This window comes from Budorcas taxicolor, chromosome 15, assembly GCF_023091745.1.
Source record: "Budorcas taxicolor isolate Tak-1 chromosome 15, Takin1.1, whole genome shotgun sequence".
NCBI lineage: Eukaryota > Metazoa > Chordata > Mammalia > Artiodactyla > Bovidae > Budorcas > Budorcas taxicolor.
This window is the reverse complement of record NC_068924.1, coordinates 21552173-21572546: the sequence shown is the minus strand read 5'-3', so window position 1 is coordinate 21572546 and position 20374 is coordinate 21552173. Positions and strand designations below refer to the sequence as shown.

Here is a 20374-nt window from a genome sequence, read left to right as displayed (position 1 = left end):
CCCTGAAAGGATCTTTGCAATTCCTGATGAGAGTTCATCTTTCTCCATTACAGATTGACATCAGTAAATGCCATTATTTAGTGGATTTGGACACCATGAGAGAAACACCCCGGGAGCCAAAATATTCATCAAATAGAGAAGAATGGATCAACTTGGCCTACAGACCATTCCTTGATGCTTCTAGGTATGTGGCTTTAATCCTAAGAAATGTACTAGGACTAATAAGGATGAAAATTGGAATCTGGGATTGAATAACTTCCAGTCCTGGGCTAACTCTAGTATCCATTTATTTTATCTGTGTCCAGTTCCCTGAGAAATCTAAAAGAGTGCTGTCCTTTTCTAGGCATCAGAATGCAAAGTATATTCTGGTATCATCCAAATAAAAGAATCTATAAACAGATAGATCCACTGAAGAAAACACAAAATGTTTGACATTGAGTATTTTTGACAATAAACTTCAGATTTCTTAACCAGAGTTTTCTAATACTGTTAGGAAGATTGACTGTGTTCTTTGTGGAGCTAGAAATTCATATCAATTATTTTTGGGCTCAAAGCTCAGTCAGAGATGAGGCCAGGCCTTACTACATCTTAAGTAAAGGAAACAAATAGACTAGATCTTGACTAGCTCTTCAGAAAGGCCTCAGAATTCATGATAAGAGGGGAGTCAGGATGTTCAGGTAAAGCAGTAATAAATGGGAGAGAATTAGAAGGTATAGGTTGTCTGTGGGCCCAGATCCAGGTAGACAGACAGTTGAAGTTCAAGGAAATTAAAGCTGAAGGAGGTCCAAGGAGGTCTCATAGGCAAAGCCCAGGATCCAAGAGGTCAAGTAAAAACCAAAGGGTGAAGGACCAGGTCTTGAGAGGCAGATTTGGGACTCAGAAACAGGGAAGAAAATATTTTCAGGAAGAGAGAATGATCAGAATCTACTGATAAATAAGGTGAAGAATAACAACTGTCCATTGGATTTGACAGTTGATAAAAGCAATTTTGGTGGAGTGGTGGCGGCATAGAATTTGAGAGATTAGAGGGATTGAAGCAAAAATGGCAGGAGAAACGCAGCAAGGTGGTGGAGTAGAGGGACGTATGCTCAGCCCCTCTTATGAAAATACCGAAGTCATAACTAACTGCTAAACAGTCACTGACAAAAAGAATCGCTGAAACCTACCAAAAGAGATACCCTACAACCAAAGACAAGAAGAAGCCACAACGAGATGGCAGGAGGGGCACAATCACGATAAACTCAAATCCCATAGACACCAGGTAGGTGACCTACAAACTGGAAAATAATTATACCATAGAAGTTCTCCCACAGAAGTGAACTTTGTGAGCCTCACATTGGACTGCCCAGCCCAGGGGTCTAGCAGCAGGAGGAGGAGCCCCCAGAGAATCTGACTTTGGAGACCAGTGGTATTTGAGCACAGGAATTCCACAGGACTGGAGAAAACAGAAACTCCCTTCTTGGAGGGCATACACGGGGTGTTATGGGCATCCGGATCCAGGGAAAAATGCAGGGACCTCATAAGAGACTGGGCCAGACTTACCTGCTAGTGTTGGAGGGTCTCCTGTGGAGGCAGGGGAAGCTATGGCTCACTGGAGGGACAGGGACACTGGTGGCATGGGTCTGACAATTGCTCATTGGCATGAGTCCTCTAGGAGGCTGCCACTTTATAAGACCTGGCCCCACCCAACAGCCTGTAGGCTCCAGTGCTTAGACTCCTCAGGCCAGACAACCAACAGGGTGGGAACACAGCCCCATCCATCAGCAGGCAGTCTGCTTAAAGTCGTCCTGAACAAACAGCTGCCTGATAATAAACACACCCGCGGATATGGCCCTTCCCACCAGAGGGACAAGCCCCAGCTCCACCCACCAGTAGGCAGGTACCAGTCCCCCCAACTGGGAAACCTGCACAAGCCTCTTAAGACAGTCTCATCCACCAGAGGACAGACAGCAGGCGCTAGAAGAACTGCAACCCTGCAGCCTGTGGAACGGAAATCACAATCACAGAAAGTTAGACAAAGTGAGATGGTAGAGGAATATGTCCCAGATGAAGGAACAAGATAAAATCCCAAACAACTAAGTAAAGTGGAGATAGGCAATCTACCTGAAAAAGAATTTAAGAATAATGATAGGAAATATGATCCAAGATCATGGGAAAAGAATGGAGCCAAAGATTGAGAAGATACAAAAAATGTTTAACTAAGACATAGAAGAACTAAAAAACAAACAGATGAACAATATACTAATTGAAATAAAGAATACACTAGAAGGAATCAGTAGCAGAATAATTGAGGCAGAAGAACAGATCAGTGACCTAGAAGACAGAATGGTAGAAATCACTGCTGTGGAGTAGAATAAAGAAAAAAAAATGAAAAGAAAAGACAGTTTAAGAGACCCCTGGGATGACATTAAATACACCAACATTTGCATTATAGGGATCACAGAAGAAGAGAAAGAGAACATATCTAAGAAGATATTTGAAGAGATAATATAATAACTGAGAACTTTCCTAACATGGGAAAGGAAACAATTATCCAAGTCTAGAAATTGCAGAGAGGCCTAGGCAGGATAAACCCAAGGAAGAACACACTGAGACACATAGTGATCAAATTAATAAACATTATAGACAAAGAAAAAGTATTAAAAGCAACAAAGGAAGAGTACCAGATAATACACAGGGGAACTCCCATAAGGTTATCAGCTGATTTCTCAGCAGAAACTTTGCAGACCAGAAGGGAGTGGCAGGATATATTTAAAGTGATGAAAAGGAAGAACCAACAACCGAGAATACTCTACCCAGAAAGGCTGTCAGATTGGATGGTGAAATCAAAACCTTTACAGACAAGCAAAAACTCAGAGAATTCAGCACCACCAAAACAGCTTTGCAACAAATTCTAAAAGAACTTCTCTGGGAATAAAAAGGCTGCAACTAGAAACAAGAAAATTACAAATGGAAAAGCTCACCAGTAAAGGCAAACATACAGTAAAGGTAAGTAAGAAATCACCTGCGCACAAATAGGATATCAAACTATGAGAAGAGGAGAACACAAATGCAGGATACTGGAAATGCATTTGGTATTCAAAGATGAGCAAGTTAAAACACTATTGTTTATATATAGATTGCTCTACCAAAGCCTTCTGGTAACTGCAAACTTGAAAGCTACAGTAGATACACACACACACACACACGGAATCAAAACACAACAGTAAAAGTCAATCATCAAATCAAAGTGAAAGGAACAAAAGAAAGGAAGAAAAAAGACCCACAAAAACAAATCCAAAACAGTTAACAAAGTGGCAGTAAGAACATAGATATTGATAATTACCTTAAGAGCTACCGTGTGTGGGGGCAGCGGCCAAGAGGAGCTATCCTACATCCAAGGTGAGGAGCAGTGGCTGTGCTTTGTGGGAGCGGCTGTGAAGAGATACCCCTCGTCCAAGGTAAGAGACACCCAAGTAAGACGGTAGACACTGAGAGAGGGCATCAGAGGGCAGACTGGAACCACAATCACAGACAACTAGCCAATCTGATCACACGGACCACAGCTTGTCTAACTCAATGAAACTAAGCCATGCTGTGTGGGGCCACCCAAGACAGAGGGGTCATGGTGGAGAGGTCTGACAAAATGTGGCCCACTGGAGAAGGGAATGGCAAACTGCTTCAGTATTCTTGCCTTGAGAACCCCATGAACAGTATGAAAAGGCAAAAAGATAGGACACTGAAAGATGAACTCCCCAGGTCAGTAGGTGCCCAATATGCTACTGGAGATTTGAAACGCCAATATTTTGGCCACCTGATACAAAGAGCTGACTCATTTGAAAAGACCCTGATGTTTGGAAAGATTTAAGGCAGGAAGAGAAGGGGACAACAGAGGATGAGATGGTTAGATGGCATCACCGACTCAATGGACATGAGTTTGGGTAATCTCCAGGAGTTGGTGATGGACATGGAGGCCTGAAGTGCGGTGGTTCATGGGGTCTCAAAGAGTTGGACATGACTGAGCGACTGAACTGAACTGAAACAGATTAAAGGCTCCAACCAAAAGACGTAGACTGGCTGAATGGATGACAAAAACAAGGCCACATATATGCTGTCTACAAGACACCCACTTCAGATCAAGGGACACATACAGAACTGAAAGTGAGGGGATGGAAAAATGCATTCCATTCAAATGGAAATCAAAAAAAAGCTGGAGTAGCAACATCATAGCAGACAAAATAGACTTTAAAATAAAGATCTAGTACAAAAGACAAAGAAGGACCCTACATAGTGATCAAAGGATCAATCCAAGAAGAAGCAGCTATAACAGTTTTAACTATATATGCACAACATAGGAACACCTCAACTTAAAGGCAAAAATTAATACTGTTTAGGTTGGTGCAAAAGTAACTGCGATTTTTGCATTGTTGAAATTTGCCATTTGATATTGGAATACATTATAAATGTGGTTAAGTTAGACATCATTTTAATGCACATTTCTTGCTTCTTTTTTTTTTTTTTGCTAATGACTTAGTACTTGCTGTTTATTTTAGACTATGGGTATACTGTTAGACAAAAAGCAAATTTGGGTGATTTTCTTGAGTTCAAAATGGGTCGTAAAGAAGCAGAGACAACTTGCAACATCAGCAACACATTTAGCCCAGGAACTGCTAATGAACCTACAGTGCTGTGGTGGTTCCAGAACTTTTGCAAAGGAGATGAGAGCCTTGAAGATGAGGAGCTTAGTGGCTGGCCTTTACCAATCAGAAGTTGATAATGACAGTTGAGAGCCATTATTGAAGCTTATGTTCTTACAACTACACGAGAAGTTGCCGAGGAACTCAGTGTCAACCATTCTATGGTCGTTCGGCTTTTGAAGCAAATTGAAAAGGGTGAAAAAGCTTGATAAGTGGGTGCCTCGTGAACTGACCGGAAGTCCGAAAAAATTGTTGTTGTGAAGTGTCATCTTCTTTTATTCTATGCAACAACTGCAAATCATTTCTCGATTGAATTGTGACATGTGACAAAAAGTCGATCGTATATGACAACTGGTGATGACCAGCTCAGTGGCTGGACTGAGAAGAAGCTCCCAAGCACTTCCCCAAGACAAACTTGCACCAAAAAAGGTCATGGTCACAAGGTCATGGGGGTCTGCTTTCTGTCTGATCCACTACAGCTTCCTGAATCCCAAGGAAGCCATTACATCTGAGAAGTATGCTCAGCAGATCAATGAGATACACCAAAAACTGCAACACCTCCAGCCTCCAGTTGTCAATAGAAAGGGCCAGTTCTTCTCCATGACAGTGCCTGACCACAGGTCACACAACCATCACTTCAAAAACTGAACGAATTGGGCTTCAAAGTTTTGCTTCATCCTCCACATCCACCTGACCTCTCACCAACTGGCTACCCCTTGTTCAAGCATCTTGACAACTTTTTGCAGGCAAAATGCTTTTACAACCAACAGGATGCAGAAAATGTTTTCTAAGAGTTCGTTAAATCCTGAAGAACAGATTTTTATGCTACAGGAATAAGCAAACATTTCTCATTGGCAGAAATGTGTTGATTGTAATGGTTCCTATTTTGATTAATAAGTGTGTGTTTGAGCCTAGTTATTTAAAATTCACAATCCAAAACCATGATTACGTTTACAGCAACCTAATAGCAACCATAAAAGGAGAAATCAACAGTAACACAATAATAGTGGGGGACTTTTAACACCCACTTTCATTAATGGACCAGATGGACTTACTTGATATTTATAGAGCATTCCATCCAAAAGTAGCTGAATACACATTCTTCTCAAGTGCACACAGAATATTCTCCAGGGTTGATCACATTCTGGACCACAAAACGAGCCTCAGTAAATTCAGGAAAGTTGAAATCATGTCAATTATCTTTTCCAACCACAACGCTGTGAAATTAGAAATCAATTACAAGAAAACTGTTAAAAACATAAGCACGTGAAGGCTAAACAATATGCTAATAAACACTGGAGAAATCAAAGAGGAAATCAGAAAATACCTGGAGACAAATGACCACAAAAACATAATGACCCCAAACCCATGGGATGCAGCAAAAGCAGTTCTCAGAGGGAAGTTTATAGCGATACAATCTTGCCTTGGGAAACAAGAACCTCAAACAACCTAACCTTACATCTAAAGCAGCTAGAGAAAGAACAAAGCCCAAAGTTACTAGAAGGAAAGAAGTCATAAAGATCAGAGCAGAAATAAGTGAAATAGAGATGAAGAAAACAATAGAAAAGATCAATCATCAGGTCCTTGAGTGAGTAAGGAGGGTGTGGGGGTAGGCATTGGAGTGGGAGACCGTGACAGGTGATAGGATCATGACCCGATACTCAAAAAACCTGTCAGAATCAGAACAGTAGTAGGAGGGAACTTGAAATTCTCTTTCAAGCAGCAGCCAAGGTATGAATTTCTCTGCATCATACATATTCTCTTGGTGCCTGACTTGTTATTTGATACAGTGTTTGGAGAGCAGGTCACTGTCGTGGCTTCATTTTTGAGTTGAGAAAACTATGACGACATGAGATCTGGGCCTGAAAAGATCTCCAGCCCAGGAGGGTCAGTGGATCCCTAACAGCCTTCCTGTTAACAAAGGGAAGCAATGGCTGACGGATACTGACCAGCAGTACCTTGGTCACAGAATAAATTCTCTTTATAGCAAATGGGGCAAGGGAGTATTTTTGAAGCAACTTTTTTTTTTTCCTTTTGGTCTTAAAGGATTGGAGTGGGAAAAGTTCCTCATCTTCCCATTTCCCCTTTTGGTAGCCCCTGGGCCCAGCAGCTGGTAGACATGAACTGAGAACCTGTTTAAGGCAAAGAAGCCTGATGCTTGTACACCACTCACCGGAGAACTGGAAATCTTCTGAGGGAAGAGCAGACGGTGCTGGGCACCTTCTCACCTGCCTTGTGGCGAGCAGAGAGTGACGGAGGTGACCACACTGTCACTCAGTGATGTGGCCGAGCATCGCTCCTCCAGGGCCCTCTGGTCAGCACTCTCCTCAGTTAGTGGGAGCGGGGGACACATTGGGAGCCCGTGAAATATGAGAGCCTTTCCCAGAGATACTATTTGCTGCTCCCCACTGAACATCTGCTTCCCTAAGCAGCTAGATTTTAAGGGCAGAAATAAGGCGTAGTTTGATAGGCTCAGTTTGATAGACATTCATTGGCCACCTTCTGCATATAAGACTTTATAGACTGTGTGCAGACAAGACCACTGCCTTGGGAGTTTTTAGTTTACCCGGGGAGATGCACCGTAGTTCAGAGAGGAGCTACTGGGGCGTGAGAGGGAGGGGTTAGCTCCAAAAGGCTAGAATGGGTGAGACCAAGGAAGATGCCAAGAGGACATGACATCTGAAGATTCCACTGGCTCCGCTATGGGAGGTAGACTGGAAGGTGGGAAGGTGGGAGGCATACAAACAAGCTGGGAGGCTATTCTGCTTGACTAGATGAGAGGTGACGAGGAAGTGAACTCAGCTGCAAAGGATGAATGGACTCAGGAGACACATTTTTGCAGAAAAGGATCAGGCCAAAGTTTGGATCCCAGAAGCCCACAATTTTCTCCAGTGGCCTTGATCAAGCTTTTAATATTTTCCTTTGCTCTATTAGAAATGCGGTGCTGGTCACTGTTACGGTTTGCTTTCTCTAGCTGGGCTGTTCCGTGACCAGAAGCTTTCACACGTTGAGCAGCACTTGCCAGAGAGACAGGACTCTAAGCTTATCCCATTGTACGTCCTGTCTCTCCTGTTGGTCCCTGGTGCCACTTCATTTAACATCGAGCACATGTCCAGTGGAGGTGGAGGAAAGGAGAAGACCCCTGGAGAATGCCTTCAGAGGTTTTTGATTTCCCATAAGTTGTACTCTTTTCCCTAAACTGGCAGTCTTTTCATGACCATGTGCTGAGAAAAAAAAGAAATCTGTTGGTTACAGATTTCTTGAAGATATGCAAAGCATAATGGAAGTTTATTTGAAAGTATGTGAAGTATAATGGAAAGAACAGGAGGTCAGAAGACATGTGCATTCAGTCCTGGTTACTTGCTGTTGTTCCTGTCTGTTCCCACACTTCGATATCAGTAAAACAGAGATAATATTTTATATATTTTATGGGAATGTTGGAAGGATTAAAGGAGAGCTGAAATACGAAAGTGTTTTTAAATTCTAAAGCGTTATATAAATATCAGGCCTTCCTATTAATTAGCAGGCTGCCTGAAGCTCCAAAGTTATGTTGATTTTCTTTACATTTCTCTTGCTCAGCCATTCCTAGTATGTACTGACCCAACTGCAAAAACAGCAGGATCTTCCAGTGCCCTTTGCCACAGCAGTGTGTAACTGTCAGCACTGTGACATCTGATGTTGCTGACTTTGGGCCAGTTAAATTGGGCTGTACTATGGGAGGCGATGTGCCTCAGAGATACCCCTCTGAGGTGGTGCATGAGATGCCCTTGAGAACTCGACCCTGGGATGTCTTTGAGCCTCTCAAATGGGGCTTTTACATTCCCTCTGTCTTCATGAAACAATGGTTTCTGTACTTTAGCAGTTTATGTAACAGGGAAGAGAAAGGCACTATCCACGTGTAATAGTCCCTCATGTCTTAGACCCTAGATCAGGTGGGCTGCAGGCCTAGCTGTTATCTAGCTCTTCCTGAGGAAGGGTTTTCACAAGCCTGTGACAGTTTCTCAAATGTTTAAGTCCCTGAAATTTATTTTCTTTAATTTTTTAAAAATGCGTCTGTTTTTGGCTGCACTGGGTCTTTGTTGCTGCGAGGGCTTTGCTCGAGTTGCGGCGAGTGGGCCACTCTCGAGTTGCAGTGTGCAGGCTTCTCAGTGTAGCGGCTTCTCCTGTGGAGCACAGGCTCTCGGGTGCACAGGCCTGGGCAGCTGCGGCATGTGGGCTCAGTAGTTGCAGCTCCCAGGCTTTAGAGCACAGGCTCAGTAGCGGTGGCACCTGGAACTTAGCTGCTCTGTGGCGTGTGGGACCTTCTCAGACCAGGGATCAAACCCATGTCTCCTGCACTGGCAAGCAGATTCTTTACCATTGAGCCACCAGGGAAGCCCAAGCCCCTGAAGTAGAAATCTGCTTTCTTTAGAGTTCACTTTGAGATCATTTTTTTTTCCCTTCCTTTATCCATCTCTCTATCTTTCTAGCCATCTGACATCCATTTAATCAGCAGGTATTTTTGAACACTGTCAGGAACTGTGATGGATCTTAAGTGTATATGACGGTGAACACAAACTCTCTGTCCTCTTGAGCCCTACAGTATAATGGGGAGGCTAGCATTAAACAAATAACCATCTAGATCAGTCTAGAATTACAGCCCTGTTAGGTACTTTAAGAGAAAAGTACAGGGTGCTCAGAGAGAAGGAGACGCCCTGGAGTCTGCTTTTATGTCCTGAAGCCAGCTGGTTAAGCAGGTTTGGAAATCAGAAAATATTTATTGAGAAGCTATAATGTTCTTGTCACAGCACTAGATTATTTAGGGGTTATGAAAGAAGCAGTTAGACACAGATTTTTACCTTTGAATAATTTACAACTTTTGTAGTTCCTTTTGTAAAATTTTGTAGGGATTCCCTGGTGACTCAGATGGTGAAAGAACAAGAGTCTACCTGCAATGTGGGAGACCTGAGTTCAATCCCTGGGTCAGGAAGATTCCCCTGGAGAAGGAAATGGCAACCCACTCCAGTGTTTTTGCCTGGAAAATCCCATGGACAGAGGAGCCTGGGGGGCTTATAGTCCATGGGGTTGCAAAGAGTCGGACACAACTGAGGGACTTCACTTTCACTTTTTGTAATTACACGTAAACACCTTGAAAATAGTACTAAGACCATGTGAAAGTGTTAGTCGCTCAGTGGTGTCTGACTCTTTGTGACCCCATGGACTGTAGCCCCCCAAGCTCCTCTGTCTATGGGATTCTCCAGGCAAGAATCCTGGAGTGGGTAGCCATTCCCTTCTCCAGGGGATCTTCCTGACCCAAAGATCGAACCTGGGTCTCCTGCACTGCAGGCAGATTATTTACCGTCTGAGCTACCAGAGAAGACATTAAGACCATAGAAGGTGCCGGGTGGTGTGCTAAAACTCCAAAGAAAGGAGAGCTCTGTGGAGGTTAGAGTGTACTAGGAAGGTCTCCTGGAGAAGGTGGTGCTTAGCCCAAGTGTACAAGAAAAAGGATTTGTATTCGTGGTAAAGAGGGCAGAATCGTATCTGTAATTCAAGAAGAAGGAATCATGAACACAAGTGGAAAAAGTAAAAGAAGGCCTGTTAAATGAGGGGACCCGAGGGTCCATAGAGGAAAGCCTAATTTACCTCTTTGGTTTAAATTTGCTTTTAGTTGGAGTGATCTGTAATATAGTATCCAAATGAGAACACTTTTGAAAGTAAAAGGGACCCTGCCCTGGGTGAGTTGAGATAGGTGGCCATCCTGTTGTAATGTGACTGGAGTATGAGAGCTTATCCCAGAAAGCAGGACTGGAGAGCGGAGTGCATGGTTATGGTCGGTCCACGTTTACCATTGGGTCTGCCCATTGGTTACTTATTTAATTTTCAGACGTTCCTTGGTGCCGTAGCCTGGATTGGGCCTTAGCTGTCTGAAAGGAAAGCGGTGAAGCTAGTTTGAAGACAGTACCAGCAGGTAGAAAAATCATACTCTTGAGTGTGTGCCAGGGGAGACTCAACCCCAGGGGAAGCAACCTAAAATTATTAGGACAGTACTGTGCCTGGTGCAAATTTAGGAATTCTAAATGTCTGTGAATATGTGAAGAGGCGTGTTTTCTGCTGAAATTGTTGGACGATAAGCCGAGTTTTCTGTCGGACTGTTGGAGAAGGAATCACAAAGAGGGCTGAACATTGTAAACCTGTCTGGGAGAATGGCCACCCAGATGCCCACCTGTGCTCTTCCTGTTAGACTTCTTTGCTTTATCAGAGGACTGGAGAGGCCGGACCACATTAGTTGGAGAGAAGATCTAGACGTAAGATTTTTATTTAATTCTTAAATTTTACTTGGAGCATAATGACTTTACAGTATTGGGATGGTTTCTGCCATGTAGCGGTATGAATTAGTCATAGGTATACCTGTGTCCCCTCCATCAGGCACAAGATCTTGATAACCATTTTCTAGTCTCCTCCCGCACATGACTGGTACCAGAGCTGCAACTTCCTCTCCCTAAGTTTGCTGTGTCTGTGTCTGGCTAATATTATTAGCATTTATCAAACTTCCAAGATATGGGGGCTAAACTCGTTGACATATCACTTTTTAAACCAGACACATTTGTCAGCCGATGGACATCTCATATTACATACTTTCTAAAATAAGCAGATTTTTTTGTTTTCTTTCTTTCTTTGAAGCATGATATAATGGCTACTTGTATAAAATAGTTGGACAAGTGGGTGGATGTAATGGTTACTCTGAGATTCCCCAGAGAGGAGTGAAGGGAGACTGTTGCAGTAACTCAGCTGGATTGTGGGTTCCTTTCTAAGGATGGAGAGAGTGTTTGGCTGAGGGAGTCTGGTGGGGAATGCCTCTCCAGGATGTTGGAGTTGGCCTGCTGAGCAGCAGAGCCTGTTTGTAGCTTTAGAAACAAGTCGGGAGGCCCGGCCCACTGCTTTGCAGCCACTTTCCACCCATTTTTTCCTCCTTCATTGTGGGTCCCTTCTGTTTTACTGTCTTTGCCTTCACCTTTGATTTTTGGATTGTGATATTTTATTCGTCCCCATTTTGGAACCCATTGGCCTCATCCAACTGAATTTTAGGCTTGCCTGACGAAGGATGTGAGATAATTTGGGGACAGTTAGTAGGGCAGGATTTCAAAGCCTGCCCAATGTATAATTACAGGTAGATGCAAGCGAAGAGTTAGAACATAACATCTTCAGCTGGTGTGGTAGGCGAGGGGCCTTTACTCGTCAGCAGATTTCTGTAGGGCCGGGTGAGTGTTGTGGTGATTGCATATAATACTTGTGTTCTTTCAGTGTCCAGCACAAGATCCTCATGGAGGCTTTCCGCTGAGACTGTTACTTCCCTTTTAGCATCCAGGAAGTGAACCCAGCAGCTGTGAGGCCATGGTGCTGAATCCAGTTCGGTTCTGTGTCATTGTCTCGTGGATAGCAGCCATCATGTCCCAACTCTAACCCCAGCACAAGCAGAACTGTTTGTTTCCGAAAGATAAGAAGACCATTGGAAAATCACTGTAAAGTGAACACTAATTGTAAACTCTTGTCCCAGTTATTGCTGCATCCCAAACTTAGTGTTATTAAAAGGCAACAGTAATTTATTATTGTTTTATCTCACGGTTCTGGGGACTCACTGGGCTCAGTGGGCCATTCTCCAGCTTCTCGGGGTTCTTATGCATTGCCCATCAGATGGTGGTTGGCACTGGGGCATTCCAAAGGCTTTACGTGTGTGTGTGCTTGTTAAGTTGCTTCAGTCGTGTCCAACTCTGTGTGACCCTATGGACTGCAGCCTGCCAGGCTACTCTGTTCATGGGATTCTCCAGGCAAGAATACTGGAGTGGGTTGTCATGCCCTCCTCCAGGGGATCTTCCCAACCCAGGGATCAAACTTACGTCTCTTAAGTCTCCTTCATTGGCAGGCGGGTTCTTTACCACTAGCACCACCTGGGAAGCCCCTTAAGGGCTTTCCCACACATCTGACAGTGAATGCTGGCTACTGGTTAGCTCTCAGCTGGGACACTTGGCCAAAACATCTAACGTGGCTTCTCCATGTGGCCTGTGCTTCCTCATAGCATGGTGGCTGGCTTCCAGGAGCTAGAATCTGAAGAGCAGTGTAGCTTTTATGACCTAGCCTTGGAATTCACACAGTATCACTCCCACCTCATTGTTTTCATTGAAAGCAAGCCAGTCTAATAGCCCATGGTCAAGGGGAGAGGAATTAGATCTCCCCTGTTGATGGAAAGATTGTCAAAGAATTTATGGACATGTTTTTAAAACATCACTGCTCTTTTGATGCTGTTCTTCATCCAAATTAGACAATTTGGGGGGGAAAAAAAAAACCTTTTTTGAAGGCGATTTCTTGCAGAAGAGACATATGGCGCCCAAAATAGTCCAGCAGGCTGTTCCCATCTGCAGCTTCTTGCTACCCAGGTGGAAAGGGAGGCTGCACCCCCTGGCAGAGTTTGGCTCCAGGCCAGCGGTTGGACGTGCTTCACATGGTGTTCAGATCCTTTCAGTGGAATTGGGTCTCCCTCCTAACCCGTGATTGAAGTGCTCTTGTCTGTTCCCCGCACGTCAGTCACAGCGTTGCCTTCAGCTCCTTTGTCTTTGCCAAGAATACTGAGAAACTGTAAGGGAAAAGCCGTCAGAGTTCTCATACTTTTGTCATTCCTTATCCTCATTGTTCTCTTACGCTTTCCCTTTCTTTACCAGTCTGGGGGTGTCCCTGTTTCCTTCTCCCCAGATGGTTTCCTTAGACCCTTCGCCTGGCAGCACTACTACCTCAGGCTAGATTTGGCTTCAGAACACACTCTGTTTTGCCCATTGTATTCTTCGACTGCTTAATCATTGTGTGCTAACACTTGCAAGGAGAATAAACCCTTTTCTTTTTTTCCCAAAGCTCAGAGGGTCTACTTTGCCTTGTTGTGAAGTTAGTTCTCTGGAGACAGACTGTCTGAGCCTCAGGTCCATGCTGCAAGAGCCTCTCAGGCTTGACACATGCATATATACAGTGTCTTAGAATCCCACCACTTTCTGCTAGCTTCGGCCAAGCAACTGGCATCATCAGAGACATGTATTCTCAGTTTCTTGAGAGTTAGAACATCTCTTGTTGACTCTCACAACTCCTAGCACATATTAGGGTCTTAGAAAATATTTATCAATTATTTGATGTTGCATAAAGGGAAAAGATGAAATAAGAATTTCTTCAGAAGCTTCTCATGCCCTTGTGTGTGCTTGTGTCCTTAGTCACTCAGTCATGTCCGACTCTTGCGACCCCATGGACTGTACCCTGCCAGGCTCCTCTGTCCATGGGATTCTCCCGGCAAGAATACTGGAGTGGGTTGCCAATTCCTTCTCCATCTCATGCCCTTATTTGGTAAAATAAAGATCGCTGAGGAGCTGATTGGCTTCTATTTCCTGTCTGCTGGAGTGCTCCTTCTTAAGACCCAGGCTCTACCCCTTAAGAAAAGCCACAGACTGTGTGCAGAGAGGAGCCCACATGAAGGAGGTCTGAAGCCTGTAGCACTAGCTGAACTTGCAGCCCACGGCCGGCCATGAGCATTCCAGCCAAAGCCTGGTGAAACAGAAAGCCCATCAGTTAGCCACGGATTTGAGAGAAATAATAGATGGCTTTTTTTTTTTTTTAAGCTAAAAAAAAAGAAAAAAAGATTGTTGAGTTATTTCAGAGTATACTCATTATTTCCCCTCTGTAAAACTTGCCAGAACCGTCAGCCTGCTGTGGCCTCCAGTGCCACTTACTGTTTGTCACAGAGAAGTAGCTCAGATGAGGGTCCAGAGAGTAGGGGCAAACCCCTTCCTGAGCACCGTTCAGTGTCTTCTCTGCAGGAATGTGGATGGAGCACGTGGTACCTTCACATCTCAGGAGCTATCAGATGGGAAAGGGCCGCTCATGAGCTTTTCTCCAGCAAACTTAGTGGGACTGAAGGTCAGAAAATGACCGCTTGCTTAATACCAGTTCTTTCTCAATCCCCTCATGCTGAATATTGGTGAAAGGTGACTGGTCAAGAGGTTATACTGTCCAGAGGTTATACTGATTGGCCAAGGCCACACATCAGTGAAATGATCCACCCCGTACACGTGTCTCACAGTGACGTGATCCCCGTTTGTGCCTCAGCAAACTTCCAAGTCATTACACAGTGTGGATTTGGAGGTCGCTGCCGAAGTGTCAAAACCGTGAATGTGTTCATTGAATGTTCAGGGTCTGTGGACATGCCCTCTGAAAACAGGGTCATTCTGGTCACATGGGTGATGACGATTTAGCAAATTTTGTGTAAACTGAAACCCAGAGAGGTTTCTTGACCTTTTGCATGAATATTCTGTTTGCTAGGTAAGAAATGGCAGGGCGCAAGTAGTTCTGTGTTTCTGGGGTACAAAATGAGAGGCTGGAGCGGGTAACAAACGAGGCCGTAAAGGAAGTAGGAACCAGAAGATGGTATGAAACGTCATATCGTAATGGATTTGAGCGCTTCTCTCCTCTTCATCAGGGTCTTGCGCATTCTCCATGGTCTCGTCTCTAGTCTCTCCTCTTCCTGTTCCTTCAGTCGCTGTCAGTTCCCCAGCTATTATTTTACTGACATTTAGGCCATTTGGGTTGTACAGTTTGTGTCCTATAGGTATTTCTCATCTAGTTTAGACCATATTTTGTTTTATAAACCCTGGATATGTGAAGCCTCCTTGCCACCCAAAAAAAGATTAAAACTTTTTAGGAAAGAAAAGAATGCCCTCTTTGTTGATGGCACTAACATCCCACCACAGCTTCCCGTTCCCCATGTGTGCTCCAAAGACTCCCACTTTGCTCCGCCCTGCCCAGTGGCTTTAGGACTGAATTCTTTCAGAAGAGAAGAGGAAGAGCTTCACATTATTTTTTTCTTAATATATATACATATTTTATTGACATATAGTTGACTTAACAGTGTTTCAGGTACACAGCAAGGTGATTCAGTTATACAGATACACATATATTATTTTTGAAATTATTTTCCATTATAGTTTATTACAAGATAGTGACTATAGTTCCCTGTGCGATACAGTTAACCTTTGTTGCTTGTTGCATATCTATTTTTTTAAAAGTAGAAGTCTTGCGTTCTATTCATACTAAGTCAAGCCAGTGGAATCAAAATGTCATAAATTGTTTAATTAGGCAAAAATTCATAAGTTTTCTAAAATATATATATTATACATTCTCTTTATATATATACGTATACAAAAGCTTTTCTACAACACTTGGTAAAGGCTTGAGAAAGAACATCAGAAAAGAAAAGGCGAGATGGAGAAATTGGAAAATATAAACTAAGATGAGAGCACTGACTATGAAATGGAAGAAGTGAAACAGACTGGATAAAAGTAAAAGATCATCGGATAGTCCAGTTGCTTTTAAACATGGCTGCTCATTAGAAACATATCTGGAGCTTTGGAGGAAAAAAGCAATACCCGGGCATTTTTATTTTTCAAAAAACTCCAAGATAATGCTGATACACATCTGGATTTTGAAAAATGATTACAGGTTTTCTATTAAATGGCAGTTTTGGTAATATAGAATTCTGTTATTTGTCTGTTGACCGATCATGACGCAGTGGTATTAAGTGAGAAATAGTTACATAATCACAATAGTAAAGGATGTTTATCAGTTTTTTCACAATCAATAGCCAGACAAAAAAATAAAAGAATTATATTTACAAGCCATAATGGGAACATAATTAACCTAACAATATAGAATAATTACATACAGTTTGGGAGGGGGGTCAAGCAGAGTGATATGGGAAATGGAAGTGCATACATGCACACATTTTCAAATGCCCAGCCAGTCTATGTCTTTTGGTTGGGGCATTTAATCCATTTACATTTAAGGTAATTATCGATATATATGATCCTTTTATCACTTTCTTACTTGTTTTGGTTTATTTTCTGTAGGGCTTTTCCTTCTCGTTTCCTGCCTTAAGATGTTCCTTTAGCATTTGTGGTAAAGCTGGTTTGGTGGTGCTGAATTCTCTTAACTTTTGATTGCTGGAAAGCTTTTGATTTCTCCATCAAATCTGAAGGACAGTCTTGCTGGGTAGAGTATTCTTGGTTGTAGGTTCTTCCCTTTCACCGCTTTAAATATACCATGCCATTCCCTTCTGGCTTGTAGAGTGTTTCAATTGAGAAATCAGCTGATAGCCTGATGGGAGTTCCCTTGTATGCTATTTGTTGTTTTTACCTTGTTGCTTTTAATATTTTATCTCTGTCTTTAATTTTTGTCAGTTTGATTACTATGTGTCTCGGTGTGTTCCTCCTTGGGTTTATCCTTCCTGGGACTCTGTGCTTCTTGGACTTTCCCATGTTCAGGAAGTTGTTCAGCTATTATTTCTGCAAATATTTTCTCAGGTCCTTTCTCTCTCTCTTTTCCTTCTGGGACCCCTATAATGCAAATGTTGAATGTGTTTAATGCTATCCCAGAGGTCTCTTAGACTGTCTTCATTTCTTTTCATTCTTGTTTCTATATTCTGTTCTGTGGCAATGATTTCCACCATTCCGTCCTCCAGGTCATTTAACCTTCTGCCTCGGTTATTCTGCTGTTGATTCTTTCTAGTGTGTTATTCATCTCTGTTTGTTTGTTCTTTAGTTCTTCCAGGTCTTTGGTAAACATTTCTTGCGTCTTCTCAATCTTCACCTCCACTCTTTCCCAAGATCCTGGATCATCTTCAGTATCATTATTCTAAATTCTTTTTCTGGAAAGTTGCCTATCTCCACTTCATTTAGTTGTTTTTCTGGGATTTTATCTTGTCCCTTCTTCTGGGACATGACTTTCTGCTTTTTCACTGTGATTATTGTTGTTCAAGCACTCAGTCATGTCCGACTCTTTGCGACCCCATGGATTACAGCATGCCAGGCTTCCTTCTCCTTCACCATCTCTTGTAGCTTGCTCAAACTCATATCCATCGACTCAGTGATGCCATCCAACCGTCTCATCCTCCGTCATCCCCTTCTCCTGCCTTCAATCTTTCCCGGCATCAGAGTCTTTTCTAATGAGTCAGTTCTTCACATCAGGTGGCCAAAGTGTTGGAGATTCATTGTGATTAACTTTCTGTAATATGATTTTTGTTTTAGCTGCTGTGAGACTGGGCTTCTTGCTTCTTCTGTCTACCTGCTGATGGCTGAGGCTGAGAGGCTTGGTGGGCAGGGCCTTGCTCAGTAAAGCTCTAATCTATTTATCTGCTGATGTCTGGGGTTGCACTCCCTCCCTGGTAGTTGTTTGGCCTGAGGCAACCCAGCCCTGGGGTCTGTGGGCTCTATGGTCAGGTTAATGGCAACCTCCAAGAGGGCTAACACCAAGGGGTCCTTCTAGGACTGCTGCTGCCAGTGCCCCCATCCCTGTGGTGAGCCCCTGCCAATCCATGCCTCCACAGGATGCCCTCCAACACTAGTAGGTAGTTTTGTTCAGTCTCCTGTGGGGTCAGTGCTCCTTTCCTCTGGGACTTGGTGCATGCCAGATTTTATCTGTGCCCTGTAAGCCTGGAGTCTGATTTCCCCAGTCCTGTGAAAGTCCTATAATCAAGTCCTGCTGGCCTTCAAGGTCAGATTCCCTGGGGATTCCCAGTCCCTTTGTCAGATCCCCAGGCTGGGAAGACTGACGTGAGATTCAGAACCTTCACAGCGTGGGAGAGCTTCTTTGGTATTTATTGTTCTCCAATTTGTGGGTCACCAATCCAATTTTATTGTGATTGTGCCCCTCCTACCATCTCTCTGCAGCTTCTTTGTCTTTCATAGTGGGGTATCTTTTTTTGTTGGGTTCCAGCATCCTCCTGTCAATGGTTGTTCAACAGCTAGTTGTGATTTGGTTGTGATTTTGGCTCTCTCCTCCTGTCAATGGTTGTTCAACAGCTAGTTGTGATTTTGGTTGTGATTTTGAAAGGCTCTCGCAGGAGTTGAACACATGTCCTCCTTGGCCATCTTGAACCGGAAGCCTACTGTGCCTGTTCTAAAAGCTGCAGTACAACAGTTGGTCAGAGTAAGTTCTGTCTGCAAGGGCCTGGCATTCCAGGGGAACATTAACGTATATGTTTCTCTACTTTGGAAAAGAGATAAGTGTTACCTCTGTCTTATCATGAGGGTACTGTCTCTCACCCCATTTTCTATTAAAGAATATTAAAGATCAGCCACATTTTTGCTGCATTATCAGCCTTCTTATCAGCCAAGCAGTTCTTAAACTGCTTGATATGAGACTCAGGACCGACCATGGCTAAGAGTTAAGTCTTGAGGGAATTGTGAGATTCTCTTCAGAATGAAAGACTTCTCTGAAAGGCCAGCTCTGTTCTGACGGTTGTGGAAGTCTGTCACTGAACTAAGTGCAGGAGAACAAGAGACAGAGACAGAAGCAAAAAGAGAAGGAATTAGCTTGGAAAAAGAAAGAGAACTGGCGGGGAGCCCAGACTGCAGGCTCACGGAAATTAGCAATGTTTGGATGGATGGGTGGATGAATGGATGGAGAGACAGACAAAAATCATGGAGACAGCCTGAGTACTTAAGATGTTTTCTCTTTAAAATTAAAAATTGACCCAGCATTTGCGTCGTGCCTGTTCAACTGGTGACGTCAGGGACTGGCAGGCAGTCTTCCATGGACGTCAGCAAGAGCAGATTGAAATCGCCACAGCAGAGTGCCCCCCAGCCCTGATAAATAGGGCTGATAATTGAATTAGAAAACATTCTGAGCTGCCGGCTAATTATGCTCTTCAGGCGGTTGTCTTGTCCATGTCCGTTTCATCCTTGAATTGCTTGAGCGCCTTTCTCACTGGGAAGGGAAGTGCTTCAGTGTCCATTTTGCGCCTCACTAATTTATGCTGCCTGTGCTTCCTAGAGCAGTACTTTGGCATTTCACGTTATTACAGACACTGTTACGTGAGTTTTGATCAGGATTAGTCTGGTTCTGACTTGTGATTCAGTCAGATCTTTGTTTCCATGTGTATGAACGTGTGCGTATGCATGTTATTCCAATGCTCAACTGCTCTCTTCTTTCACAGAGACAAATGACCAATTTGTTCTTCCAGCAACCGTATAATGGTTTGAACAGTCCCAGTTGTGCTTGATTTAGTAAAGCTACAGATGAGAAAGAAATTAATCTAGAAGAGCAGCCATAGTATTAGAAGTGAAGAATTCAAGCCAACTTGCTCTTTTGGTTAAAAAGAAAAAACAAAAACACAGAGTCTTCCCATCCCAGCACAGAAGTGTTTGTGTTGATTGTTTATTCATTTCATCCACTGGAAGAAATTAGTGGTTTAGATGTTGAAGATAGATCATTTAAAATCGTAAGCAAAATCTGCAGGAGAAAGGAAGATTCATCTTCTAACAAGGATTTTTCCATTACCAAATTTGGATGATAAATCTTTCTTAACTTTTCCTGATATTTAGTTCTCACCTTTAATATAGCTTTGTGTTCAGGCCTAACTAGAAATGCCTCCATGCTTGCTGAACACATTATCTAGAATCTGATGCCAAATTTTTTATGCTTGCACACAGAGGAAGCATGGGAGAATCCCAGTTCTTCTTGGGTCTCTTGATGTATCTGCGTCAGATACCTGCTTGTCCCTAGCAAGATGGTTCTTCCAAACCACACATTCAGTGGGACTTTGAAATCATAGTAGGAAAGAACTGGTCATTTTGAGAAACTTGAAAGGAGGCTGGTTTGGAGAGAGTGTAGTGGGCAAGGAAGGAAATGGT

General features: G+C 43.3%; 1 protein-coding gene across 1 annotated transcript in view; it reads left to right on the top strand.

The window, feature by feature from the left end:
• ALG9 (ALG9 alpha-1,2-mannosyltransferase) overlaps positions 1 to 20374 on the top strand; it is a 107771-nt gene that overhangs the window by 82155 nt on the left and 5242 nt on the right. The window contains exon 14 of the mRNA XM_052652826.1: positions 54 to 184. Within this exon, the coding sequence (XP_052508786.1) occupies positions 54 to 184 (131 nt within the window). The remainder of the gene's footprint in view (positions 1 to 53; positions 185 to 20374) is intronic.